The 14,398-nt window shown below is 44.0% G+C and overlaps 1 protein-coding gene across 1 annotated transcript in view; it reads right to left on the reverse strand.

The window, feature by feature from the left end:
- Nucleotides 1–715: 715 nt before the first annotated feature.
- LOC136576786 (cytochrome P450 2W1-like) overlaps nucleotides 716–14,398 on the reverse strand; it is an 87,591-nt gene continuing 73,908 nt past the window's right edge. The window contains exons 8-9 of the mRNA XM_066576351.1: nucleotides 7,053–7,194; nucleotides 716–3,233 (exon numbers count right to left, since the gene is read on the reverse strand). Of these exons, the coding sequence (XP_066432448.1) occupies nucleotides 3,037–3,233; nucleotides 7,053–7,194 (339 nt within the window). The 3' untranslated portion in view covers nucleotides 716–3,036. The remainder of the gene's footprint in view (nucleotides 3,234–7,052; nucleotides 7,195–14,398) is intronic.

The raw sequence follows: 14,398 nt of genomic DNA on the forward strand, positions 1-14,398 counted from the left end.
TTTTTACGTCCTCAGAGAATAAAGCCCACTTGGGCAGGACGTAAAAACACTATGGCCCGGTCGTTAAGGGGTTAAAGGTCTGACCTCTAGCATTAGTCACCATACAGGTTAAAAGGTTTTGGTTATTTTTTAATTGTATCCCTATTAACTATTCTGCCAGTTCTAACTGCACTAACCCCTCCCACCACTCCACTGGCATTACCCAGGTCACTGCCTACGCTGTCTTCCCCTTTATATCACTGGTTCTGCTTTCCCCTAGTCCCTAGTTTAAACTCCTCCAATCTTCTAGCCATCTTCTCCCCAGCACAGCTCCACCCTCCCTATTATGATGCAGTACTGTAGAACCTGTAGCAAACAGAAAAGTCAGCGCAGTTCTCCAGGAACCCAAGCCTCTCCTCCTTACACCAACTCTAGAGCCACTTTACCTCCCTAATCTCTTACAGTAAATACACATACATGCAAAATCGCAATACCCATCACACAAATATGCAGTGGAAATGTGCATGCAAATGCGCTTTCACAGTGTGCTATGGCTGTAGAAGTGAGATGATGGGAGTAGTAATTGCGGCTCCTGGCACAGTTGCTACTGTGCTCCTCACCACCACCTCCCACACGGCTACGACCACACAGTGAGGGTATTTGTCACTCGTGACACCAGTGCTATATAGCACATCCGTTTTTGGAGAGAGACGCAATCAGGAGGACACAGTAGTGGTAGAAAATAAACACTTTACTTAAATCTTCACTGAACAGAACTGTACAAATCAATTTCCAACTGTATAAAGTGACATTTACTTGCATAGAAACCATATTCAGTTGTTATGGAGAAAGATGGGGCGATCTGGAGAGGTAATTGTTGCGGTGGTGTAATGCTGCTTGGTAGTCATCTATCCGGTTCTGTGTGACAGCAATAGCTTTGGTAGGAATATGAAGATTCTGACCGTTGGTCTGCTACATAAACTGCCGCCAAGACTGTTCAGTTCTAGCTCCATTGGGTTGTGTACACCCCGGGTATTGACTAGGCCTATGAACAATATGGTATTCCCACTCAGTTACTGGTTACTCAGTTTCTCCTACTGATAGAAGAATCCCCCTGGACTCCAATTGTCCCGACTTGCTTTTCCCCAGGCCCTCTCAGGTGTCGGCTTTCCTTTCCACGTTCTGTCCCCTCGCCGACTCAGCTGTCTGAGTACTCCTGACTAAACTCTCTCTTTCTCCACACTAATTACAACCACTGTTCTCCTTAGTCTGTCTGCTCTAACACTCGCCTCCCTTTCCTCTCAACTCCCAATTTCTAAGCACGCACTTCCTCTCTATCTTCCCATGTGGGATCTCTCTGTCTCCTTAGCAACGCGCCGGACAATTGCAGCGCTCCTCTCATTCTTCTCTCCACATCACCCCGCCTTCTCCAGCCAACAACAATATACTTGACCACATACGGGCTGGTCAATAAGATATAAAATGACGGCAGCCAATCAAACTTGGCTGGTTTCCAGGCAGATTTTTGCAGTACCCTGTTGCTAGGCAGATTACCCCTACTCCTAATGGGGACTAGAAATAACCCCACTGAGGGTACGAGGTACCTGTCTGCACTAACCTTTATGTTACAACAGCATTTTGTTGTGCCCTTCTGGGTCACTATGCTTACGCCTGTGTGGAGCCGGTCTTTAGTGTCATAGTGGTGCTGCATCTCTTACACACAGTCATATAAATAACAAAATATTTTTACTGTCTGTGTTGTTATGAATGCAGTAATACCTATTATGTGTTGCTTTATGCATTTTTTTAAATTGATGCATTTAAAACTTTTTTCTTAGGGAAAAATGCATATTTTTTTTAAACTAGATTTTCTTTATTGAATTTTTTATGCTGTTTTTTAGTCGCTGAAGGAAACTTGAAGATACGATTGTTCAATTGCTAGAATAGTACAGCACATACTAAATCTACGACAACAGCATATTAGACTCTGTAGGAGGCGGGGCCTTATAGGCTGAGTTATATGGCAGACATGGAGGTCTTTGTCAGGCTTCTGGCTGCAATGGGAACCCGTTGGTAGTTTGCAAGGTGCCGATGGATGAGAAAAGAAGCCGTTTTCCCCAGTCATCTGCTAACATTCTACAGTTCCTATTGATTGTGGCATGTAAGGGGTAAAACTACCAGGATCTGAGGTTTTTCCACTACTATCTGTTAGAGCAGGAGCCTGGCTGTCAGTAGTCAGCCAAGTTATCACCTTAAACCATTAGAGACCTCAATACAATTTTTTACTGACCTCAATGTTTGGCTTTTAACCTGCACATATGTCTTTTTAACTATGTAACACTAATTCCCCACATACAGTCTAGTAATATATGGCCCACTCTAACTGCTTCCTGGTCTCATGGTTATGACATCATCTATGCTACTACTGCAGGACCTTTTATCTATGCTATTATCTGTCCCTGTGAATACAGAGCAGGATCTGCACCCTAGGGAGGATATGTAAGTAATTTCCAGTGCTACCACCTGAAGGGGACTGATCAGGCAGGGAGAGGGAGGACTGTGTGGTATGCGTGGCTGCAAAGTTCTCCCGATGATCGATCAGCGCACTGCTGGATCATTATTGCAGCGGTCAGGGGTCTCTGGATTTATCTGACCCCCTCTACCTCTGGATGATAAAGTGCTAACGCTTCTCAGCAATATTTTATCTTGCTAAAAACTGCATATCATAGTCAGAAAAATATTTGGACAAAGACCCGTGTAACTAGGGTTGAAACGTTGTGGGCACAATAAAGACAACTCTTTGAGATAATTCCCTGGAGTGCTGCTTCTCTCCTTCTCGTTTGGCTCTATCATAGTCAGAAAAATATGATACATTTTACATAATTTGCTTCAGCATAAACACAAAGATGGAGCTTAAATTGTTTAAAGCAAATATTAAAAAAAGGTTTAGTTTAGTAAGTGCCCAGTGGTGGAGCAATGAGGTCCACGTGGCCTTTATACTGACTACTGGATGCAGGCATCTTAATGCCCAAATACAAGTGGAATATATTCACAATGCTAAACTGCCTCCTGCCTGGGAGTTGCACAGACTTTGTAGCTCTTGGGTCTCATGGTGAAGACTACTTCCGGAGTGATGTCCAAGTCATCTGTGCTCACTCCCGGAGGTGGTGTGAATGTGAACTTCTGCAGCAGTCCAGTGATGAAAAGAAATAGCTCCATTCTGGCGAGGCTCTCTCCTGCACACACTCTGCGCCCTGTATAGACACGAAGATACCAATCAGGGTCTGTAAATCATTACTAAGGAAACACAACATAGCTGGCTCCACCACTAAGGGAGTTGTATACTGTTTTATTATTGAGTTCCACGTAAAAGAGTATACAGTAAGCTCCCCCTAGTGGTATTTGCAGTCAACTAGAATTATATCATGTAGTTCCATGTCTATGTAGAGGGAATGGATGAATCAGCACAGAATTATGGACCAAAACGTATATTATGTGCAAAATTGAAGATTCACTTTAAGGCATAGTTATAGACTGAATTCCATTAAACAGGACAAGTAGTGTAGATAAGAAATACTTGAGGTCTACTGTTCCATTAGTCAATGGCGGCTGCATAAGTCCAGAGGCTTCCCTGAGGACCCATCAATCCTCAAACTGATGCCAACTTTATGACTTACAACAGGTTCTTAGCTCCCTGCCATGTCCCTGTTAGCCAGGAGATGTGGCAAAGGGGAGCAAGAGAGACATTTAAATAAATGCGTGCCAGGGCCAGTGTAGGGAGGCAGGATAAGTGTAAAAGTATTAAGCCTCGTGTCCACGGGCATAATACGGCCTGCGCGGATATTTAATGCAGATTTTCACAGTGGATGCACTGTAGATGATCTTTAAATTGTACTTTTTTGGCTTGCGGGAGATCATGGTTTCCGGATTTTTTACATGTGGATGTACGTGGATGCACTGTGGATCATCCGCACATGAAAGAAACGCAATCCCACCTCCCAGCCTTTTCCCCACCATCCTTATTGAATTTAACCTTCAAATCCACAGTGTATCCGCAAATGTATTTGTGGATGCACTGCGGTTCTCCCGGACCCATAGAGATCAATAGGACCCATCCGCATGTGATCCGCGTTAAAAAGGGGCATGCTGCGTTTTTTTCCCCCGCGCATGAAATCCACAAAATCGAAATAAATCACATCTGTGGCTGTTAAATTAACCGCTGATGGTCAATGATTCCCTATGGAAAAATTGATCTGCGGATTTCACGCGTGGGAGACACGCGGATTTGCTAAATGAATTATGCCCATGGACATAAGGCCTTAAGATGGTTGTTACACTTGCCATTCATAGGTTAATGCAACTTTTCATCTGAAATATTTAAAGTTGCACAGACCTGACAGAGTGATTTGGACATCCCAAAAGAGACCATATTGACCATTGTTTCCTTTACTAGGATGGCCTGGACAATGAGTGACATAATAATTCATTAAACTTTGTCATGATTTGTTACCTTCAGGAAAGTGGTCCACCATGATAGGCCACTATACTCTGTCTACACTATAAATAAAGATATAACTGGGCTAGACTCTTTAGAAAGGCTGTTCACACAGTGCACGTTTCTTGTTCTTTCTCCGATGATCATTGTTAATTGATTTGAAAACATGGGAGAACTCAGATCTCGGTAACCTTATTTCCAAATCTAAATTCAACAGGTTACTCCTGCATGAGGAAAAAAGGAGTGTCAGGGATGGATGAAAGCCCCGGATGACAGCGGGAGTGCTGAAGAAAATGAGGAATGAAGAGACAGATGTAGAAGAGAGAAAAGGCTGTAGCTGCATGCAGAGGGAGAGGCAGGTAAGCACAAGCAATGTGTATATATTTTCAAGGTGCAGTTTTATATGAAATACCATTTGGGGTAGTTTTGGCGCATTTTACATCTTGAGCAGCTATATTTTTGGGGGGACCTTTTGGAAGATACCGTTAATATGGCATTACTTTCAGTGGAGCACTTTGTGGGACACTATATACACAATATAGACCAAAGTGTTTGGACACTGCAGAAAATCAGCAAATTTGGAAATACTGAGTTTGCCGAACGGTATGCTGGGAAGTTCATGGGTATAATAAAAAGCTGCTCATTTTGTAATAACTATTAATTCATCCAATTGAGCCCTTGTGGGACAAACTGGAGCAACGGGTACGACACCGTCATCCACACCCATCTTCACAGCAATCTCTTCTCACAGCTCTGCATGAGGAATAGCGAGTAATTCCTGCCCAGACTTACAGAGAACTTGTGGAAAGTATGCCTTGATGTGTTATCGCTGTGATGCAAGCAAAAGGAGGGCCTGCATGTTACCAAATAGAATAATAAAGCACTTTTTCTGAAAAACATGCAGTGTCCAAATATTTTTGTCCATATATTGTATGGCACAATGAAAAACATTCTTTGTATGCTCAACAATGACAGGAGATAAGCATTCTGAAAGTAATTTTGTTTGCCATATCTCCTTTAACAAGCTTGGTTCTGTTTTTATATCTAGGTAGTAAGCTTGGTTTTACTATTGTATCTATGCAGTAAGCTTGGTTCTGCTATATTATCTATGTCATCTGCTTTTTTCTGTAACCGTATCTATGTGGAAAAAATTGTTCCATTACCTATATTGTTCTGGTACTGTATCTTTGTAGTGCACCTGGTTCTGTTACCATATCTTTGCAGTAAACTTAATTCTAGTGTTGTATCTATGTGGTACGTTTGGTTCTGTTATCTTACCTATATGGTAAGTGTGGTTCTGGTTCTTGGTTCTGGTACTATATCTATGTGGTAAGTTTAGTTTTGATAATCTATATATTTGTCAATGTTTGTTTGTTCAAGCATCATGCACAAACTGTACAACCGATTAACATGACATTTTGCACATAGTACAGTCTTCACCCGGAGAAGTTTATAGGGTAAAACAAGTACATAAATGCTTTTGTCTTGGCAACTTTATTTGCATTTTTTGCCTTTGCTTGAATTTTAATGCAGCAACCCCCAAATTTGCTTTCACCAATGGATTCTACATACTCGATTTAGTATTCCTGGTTATCTCCAACAAGTAATTCGCACTAGAAGAGTCATACTGTGCGTTGAAAATTTGTGTTTTAGGACTGCTTTACCTCAGCACTAAGAGGATAAAATACAGTTGCCCATAGCAACCAATCACAGAACAGCTTTCATTTTATCTCAGCACTGAGGATTGAAAACTGTTGCCCATAGCAACCCGATCGCAGCACAGGTTTCATTTTACCTCAGTATTAAGAGGATTAAAAGCTATTGCCCTTAGCAACCAATCACAGCACAACTTTTATTTTACCTCAGCTGTATAATATATAGCAACCAATGATGGCGCAGCTTTCATTTTAGCTCAGCAGAATAATAAATGCAAAAAAAAAGCCACATTTTACTCAAATCGGACCAGAACTGGGGATTTGCATACGACACAAACAAACAGATTTTGTGTTTTAGATATAAGATACCAAGCAAGCGAAGGACCTGTTTGAGCAGAAGGACAACAGCCGCACTCTACAAACTGCCGCTCGACTAGCTGAGACGCCCGGACCAAACTAATAGCCGACTCGAGAATCAACGCCAGGCTCATTGAATTTGTTTATCTTAAGTTAATACAGTCACATAGCATTAAGCAGCATAGGTGTCCTTCAACGTATTTATGAATAGGTTCTGATATCTTTTCCTACGTAAGGGTGACTACCCACTAGAGTTTTTTTTTCTGCTGCGAATTTGCTCCTATTTTTTCTTCCAATTGTCAATGGGACTTTCTAATGTTAAAAACGCAAAGTTGCGTTGCGGTTTTAACATTAGGAAGTCCCATTGACAATTGGAAGAAAAAATAGGAGCAAATTCGCAGCAGAAAAAAAAAATGCTAGTGGGTAGTCACCCTAAAATGTCATGATTTGTATTGCACGCGTTCTGTATTGGGTACCCGGGCTGGTATATCTATATAGTAAGTTTGTTTCCGTTATTGTTTTCATTAAGCTTCACATCATTTTAAAACTTTACATTTTAGACTGACCTTTGGAGAACGGATAGAATGCATCTTTCTTCACAAACTTTCCATCAGCATCCAAGAAATGATTGGGGTTAAACTGGTTGGGAGTCTCCCATTGGGTTTCATCATTGAGAACAGATGAGAGGAGTGGAATTATTAAGGTTCCCTGTGACATAATGACAAATGTGTAACATGTTCCAAAGTTTTATAGCTCTTTCAAATATACAGAAATAATACATTACCATTCTATGTGTGCAGTGCCTTAGGCAGAGGGCTCACTCTCATCGCTAAATGGTACGCAAATATTTCCTGGCCCACTCCAGATCATTGCAGCTATACCGTCCTATGTGTGCAGTGCCTTAGGCAGAGGGCACACTCTCATCGCTAAATAGTACTCTAATATTTCCGGGGACACTGCAGATCATTGCAGCTATACCGTTATATGTGTGCAATGACTTAGGCAGAGGGCTCACTCTCATCGCTAAATAGTACGCAAATATTTCCTGGCCCACTGCAGATCATTGCAGCTATACCGTCCTATGTGTGCAGCAAAGAATCCCCCAACTGTTTCCCACAGCACCCCCTCACGGCAAGCCTCTGTGCAGAGGGCTAGATGTTCAAAGGTGTTGAGGCTTTTCAGTGAGAGCACGGACGACCGACAAACAGTGGTGTGCAACGTGTGCCGGAACCAAGATCAGCCAGGGAGCCACCACTACCAGCCTCACCACCACCAGCATGTGCAGGCATGTGATGGCCAAGCACCCCACAAGGTGGGACGAAGGCCATTCACCGCCTCCGGGTAACACCACAATCTGCCACAAAGATCCAATCCCCTTCACAGCACGCTGTCTTTGCTTTCAATTCCTGGTTATTGTTACAAGGCTTGTATAAAGAGTCTAACGTTAATTTGAAGAAATGCTGTCTTCCAATAGGTGGTACTGTGGAGGGTTTGAGTTAGCTCCCTTATCTGTATATTACTCTAAAGTGCATGAATGGCTTTTTAAGCTTTCTCACTCAACGTCTAGGTGCTCTCCCTAAGGAGAAAAGATAGCGTTTCTGACCCTCATCACAGGCCTCTCTCCAGCAAAGCCAGAATCCTGCTGGCCAGGATTGAACAAACATCTTTTAATACTTTTTTACTGACCGATATTGGAAGTGTCATATACTCTTTTAGTAAAACGTTTAATGTCAGTTTAGGATAAATCCAAAACTTTCTTTAAAACAATAAAAAAACCTCTTTGACAGTAAAGATATAATATATACAGGCCATACATATTCTTCTAAGACTTCTGGCCCATTTAGATGAAGCAGTTTTCATAGACCGTTGGTTACTAGAGTGGGTACAGCAGAATATCTGGGGTCCCATAAACTAGATTTCATTGGGGATAATTGCAGCCTCACATAGCACTCAGTTTATTAAATTGATTGTACCTAGACATGAGCGAGCACCGAAATGCTTGGGTGCTCGTTGCTCAAGTCGAACTTTTCGCGATGCTCGAGAGCTCGTTTCGAGTAACGAACCCCACAGAAAGGGATAGGGCAGGGCAGGGGCAGCATGCAGGGCTGCATCTCAGGCTCCCCGGTCCCACTATTAAGCCACAATAGGGGCAATAGTCTGCCCCCCCAACAATTGTTAATTTGGACAAACCCTCATTAGCAAGGCACACCTTAGCTAAGCACCACACTATCTGCAACAAAGGGCAATCACTGCCTGCAGGTCACACTGCTGCCTCTTCTCCTGGGTTACATGCTGCCCAACCCCCTGCACGACCCTACGTCCACAGCACACACAAAAGTTTCCCTGCGCAGCCTTCAGCTGCCCTTATGCCACACGCTCGCTTCATAGCTACACCACCCTCATGTCTATTAATAAGTGCGTACTGGATGAGCAGTAACCGGATGCACACACTGCAGAGGGTTGGCAGGGCCAGGCAGCGACCCTCTTTGAAACGGCGCGGTCTTCATTCCAATCCTGTGCCACCTCCGTCAGGAGCTGCAAACGTGGCCATAAAGGGGACTCAGGTGCCAGCACTTTTACACATCTCCACAATGCAGCAATACTCAGTGTGGGAAGCACATAAGTGGGCCCAAGGTCAAGCTCGTTCCCAGCCTCCATCTTGTGTGACTCAAGGTGCCGCGAGTTACATAGCAATGGGGAATCTATGTGCCCACACACTATTCATTTTGTGTTGGTGTCGGATAGCTCAATCGACACCGCAAGGGGAAAGCCATCTGCACAATGCCCCCTACCCAACTCAGTCAGTGTCTTTGTGTCAGACAGGTCAAACACCGCTATGGGAAGTCTGTGTGCACCCACAGCATAGGTGGGTCCTAGGCAACCCAAGACATGAACCATGAAGAAATCAGAGTGCCCAAACATGGCAGACTTTCACTGTGCCGAGGACATAGGCTTCAGCCCACACCCTCAGCAATCGCAGGCATGAAGCGGACTTTGATGCTAGTACACCTGTGAAGGTCTCAATAAATCAGTTACGTTTTCTTTCACCGCTCCAAAGACTGGATTAGCCAGGAAAAAGTTCCACAGGCCCATCATCATTCCAATCTTGTGCCACCTCCGTCACAAAAATTGTCAGGAGCCGCAAACGTAGGCATAAAGGGGACTCAGGTGCAAGCACTTCTACACATCTCCACAATGCAGCAATATTCTGTGTGGGAAGCACATGAGCGGACCCAGGGTCAGGCTCAATCCCAGGCTCTCCTTGTGTGACCTAAGGTGCTGTGAGTTACCGTGTGGTGTTCATCTCAAGCACCCTAATACTCGAGCGAGCATCAAGCTCGGACGAGTGTGCTCACTTATCTCTACTGACGATTAATAATGTAAGGCGTCTTAGGCCTAGTGCCCACGGCCGTGCCGTGCTCCGCAAGTGGAATACCGCAGCGGAGCCTGTCACGGCATCCTCCCCAGAGACCCCATACTTACCTCCGGATCCGCCCGCACGACGTCCTGCATAACGCTCCGGAGCGCATGCGCAGTAGAGCGCATGACGTGCCGGCAGTGTCATGTGACGCGGCTGGCGGTAGGCGGGGAAGCGGTTTCGCTCTATCTTCTGCTGTGCTTACAGCGGATAGATAGCGTGACAGACGGCTTCCATTGACTGCAATGGAAGCCATCCGCGCGCGACACCCGTGGCAAAATAGAAATTGCCACGGGTAAGTATGTATGATTTCACGATGCGGAATTCCACGGTGGAATTCCGCACTATGAGCATTGTGCTATTAGGTTCAACAGAACCTAATAGCTGCTGGGCAATGTGATGGATTTCCGCTGCGTGATACGCGGCGGAAATCCGCTCGTGGGAATTAGCCCTTAACAATAAAGTGGAGACTTGGATCATTTTCATTCATATCGAAACGATGGAAATCCATTAAAGTGGATGTTTTGGGCAAAATGATAAGTTGTTAAAGTCTTTCTCATTTAAATACAAGTAGTATATGTACTGAAGTTTCACCTCTGCACGGGAGTCAGGAAGGATAGCTGGTGGTCTCACAAGTGTTGCGTTGACCGCTATCTAAATGCCTGAGGGCGGCTTCAGACGACTGTATTTGCTTGTGTTTTTGCATGTGTGAAATATTTTTCTGCAATATGCAGAGAATAGAACCCATTCATATCAGTAGGTTCATTCTCATGAGTGTGTCTTGGACCTGCTCTATTTTTGTGTGTATCTGCGCACCAAGGGCCTCATAGAAGTCTATGGGAGGTGTGCAAATGTGCACTTAATATATATGTGCAAATGTGCAATACACCATGCAATACGGGCAGTATGAACTCTAGATATGGCGCTGGCTAAGCTGCCAGATGAACTAGTAGAAGTATGCCTGTGAGTATCTATATGTGCTTATATGTGTGCATACACATGTATATTTAGGTGTGTACGTACTTGGATGTGTCAAGAGAATAAGGGTTGGGTGAGTATCATTACGGTAATACGGGCAGAGCATATAAATATATTTTATGTTGTGATAAAATCTTCATGAAACTCCTTAAAGGGCATCAATAGGGGTAAAAAGTAATAAAAATATTATAGGTAGTAACAATGAGGGAAATAATCAGAGACCACAATAACACCGTTGTAGGGAGATACTCCTGAAGAGCCTCAGCTTTAGGCCTCTTTAACACAGGCTACAGCGATCTCACATCTGTGTTCTGTGCGATATTGCTGCGATTTTGTATTGCTACAAAGTCATGATGGCTGTGATTGGTTCATTGATTGCTGCCATGATTGCCTGAGCTGTGGCGCTCAAGAACCAATCAGAGCCAGTGCTTCCTGGATGCGGGGTTTTTGAACCCCTGACAAGGAAACGCTGGGGAACAACTACAAGCAAGTGTGCCAGGGGCCTGCAAGGAGACGTGCAGTGGAGCAGACAGCGCCTCTTAGGTAATGTATTGTGGGACATGGGGCGGAGGGTGGGGTGCTCAGTAGACGGGCACTTGCTCTACTCGCAGGGACCGAAGAGACACCTAATTCCCGCTATTTAACTCTTTACACGCCGCGGTCATGGCAAAATTAGCTAAACAGAAAGTAAATTTCTTTAAAAAGTGTAAAATAAGTTGCCAAAACCCCCCCAAAACTACATAAATTTGGTATTGGTGTAATCGTACTGGCCTGCAGAATTATATTAACATGTTATATATACTGCATGGTGAACACTGTTAAAAATAACATTAAAAACATATCAAAATTGCAGATTTTTTTTGTATAAATTCTTTATTTATAAATTTTTGGGGTGGATACTGAAAGAAAAAAAGGAAATCCGCTTATCGGGATCAAAAACCGGGAAGCATGTGGGAAAGAAAAACAAGAAACAGTTTCTCTGCGAACATGCAGAGCATTATTAGATTACCAAATTAAAAGCTGACTATTCTGTTTAAGTAAGAGGGAATTTTTTGCTCCCTGACTACATTCAGCAGATATACTGTCTAATATAGTCTGAAATAAAAAGCAATCAAAACCTTATATGTTCCCAAAAATTGGATAAATGAAGACTAGAGTTCCTCTCACAAAAAAACAAGCCTTTATAGAGCTCCGTCTAAACTTCGTGTCTCCGGATCGTGCTGACCCCGAGAATAATGTTATCATGGTATGTATTTTGTAAAATATTATAAAAATGAAATCCAAAAAACTAAATGACAGAATTCTCTGTTTTACCCCCAATCCCCCTAAATAATTAATAAAGGTTCTACAGTACATTATTAGAGATGAGCGAACGTACTCGTCTGAGCTTGATGCTCGGGCGAATATTAGCGTGTTCGGGATGCTCGTTACTCGTAACGAGTACCACGCGATGTTCCGGTTACTTTCAGTTTCCTCTCTGAGACGTTAGCGCGCTTTTCTGGCCAATTGAAAGACAGGGAAGGCATTACAACTTCCCCCTGTGACGTTCAAGCCCTATACCACCCCCCTGCTGTGAGTGGCTGGGGAGATCAGATGTCACCCGAGTATAAAAGTCGGCCCCTCCCGCGGCTCGCCTCTGATGCCTTGTGACTGAGTTAGCTGAGGGAAAGTGCTGCTGCTGGTGCTGCTGTAGGGAGAGTGTTAGGAGTGAGTGTAGGCTTCAAGAACCCCAACGGTCATTCTCAGGGCCACATCTATCCGTGTGCAGTACTGTGGAGGGTGCTGTTAGCAGTGTTGCACATTTTTTTTTTTTTCAAAATCGGCTGTCTGCAGAGCATTGCGCCTTGCAGTAATAGTCCAGGGACAGAAGTGGTGGTTAGGCAGGGAGAGTGTTAGGAGTGAGTGTAGGCTTCAAGAACCCCAACGGTCCTTCTTAGGGCCACATTTAACCATGTGCAGTACTGTGCAGGCTGCTGTTAGCAGTGTTGCATTATTTTTTTTTTTCAAAATCGGCTGTGCAGAGCATTGCGCCCTGCAGTAATACTACAGGGACAGAATTGTGTAGGCAGGGCCAGAAGACATATATTATTGATTTGAATATACACAGTGGGCCTTTTCTTTTAAAAAAAAGGGAAAAATTCTATGTGCCCTGCCTCTGTCAGTCCTCAGCGTTCTGTGTACGTGTGTGGTGGGTGGAGATAGTAAAAAATTCATACGCAGCCAGCTACGTTTAACAGCAGGCTTGCGCCAATTTATTTCCTGCCTGGGAAAAATCACCGCTCTGCTGCACTTCATATAACTGCATTTCTGTGGAACAGATTTCTTATCTGATTGAATATAGTCAGTGGGCCTTTTCTTTTTAAAAAAAGGGAAAAATTCTATGTGCCCTGCCTCTGACAGTCCTCAGCGTTCTGTGTATGTGTGTGGTGGGTGGAGATAGTAAAAAATTCATACGCAGCCAGCTACGTTTAACAGCAGGCTTGCGCCACTTTCTTTCCTGCCTGTGAAATTCCTTGCTCAGCTGTAGTTAATAACTCTGCAACACTAAAGTTCTGTGACACATTTGCAGGGGCACAACACAGTTATTAAACTTATTATTCATTGAATAGACGCAGTGGGCCTTTCCTTTTAAAAAAAGGGGGAAAAGTATATTTGGCCTGCCTCTGACAGTCCTCGGGGCTCTGGGTACGTGTGTGCTGCGTGGAGAACGTAAAAAAATCAGACGCAACCAGCTACGTTTTACAGCAGGCTTGCGCCACTTTTTTTCCTGCCTGTGAAATTCCTTGCTCAGCTGTAGTTAATAACTCTGCAACACTAAAGTTCTGTGACACATTTGCAGGGGCACAACACAGTTATTAAACTTATTATTCATTGAATAGACGCAGTGGGCCTTTCCTTTTAAAAAAAAAGGGAAAAAAGTATATTTGGCCTGCCTCTGACAGTCCTCGGGGCTCTGGGTACGTGTGTGCTGCGTGGAGAACGTAAAAAAATCAGACGCAACCAGCTACGTTTTACAGCAGGCTTGCGCCACTTTCTTTCCTGCCTGTGAAATTCCTTGCTCAGCTGTAGTTAATAACTCTGCAACACTAAAGTTCTGTGACACATTTGCAGGGGCACAACACAGTTATTAAACTTATTATTCATTGAATAGACGCAGTGGGCCTTTCCTTTTAAAAAAAAAAGGGAAAAAAGTCAATTTATTTCCTGCCTGGGAAATCAAATCACTGGTAATACAGCATGCTGAGGGGTAGGCCTAGAGGACGTGGATGCGGCCGAGGACGCGGAGGGCCAAGTGAGGGTGTGGGCACAGGCCGAACTCCTGATCCAGGTGTATCGCAGCCAACTGCTGCGCGATTAGGAGAGAGGCACGTTTCTGGCGTCCCCACATTCATCGCCCAATTAATGGGTCCACGCGGGAGACCGTTATTAGAAAATGAGCAGTGTGAGCAGGTCCTGTCGTGGATGGCAGAAAGTGCTTCGAGCAACCTATCGTCCACCCACAGTTCTGCGCCGTCC

The sequence above is a fragment of the Eleutherodactylus coqui genome, chromosome 8 (genome assembly GCF_035609145.1).
Source record: "Eleutherodactylus coqui strain aEleCoq1 chromosome 8, aEleCoq1.hap1, whole genome shotgun sequence".
Lineage (NCBI taxonomy): Eukaryota > Metazoa > Chordata > Amphibia > Anura > Eleutherodactylidae > Eleutherodactylus > Eleutherodactylus coqui.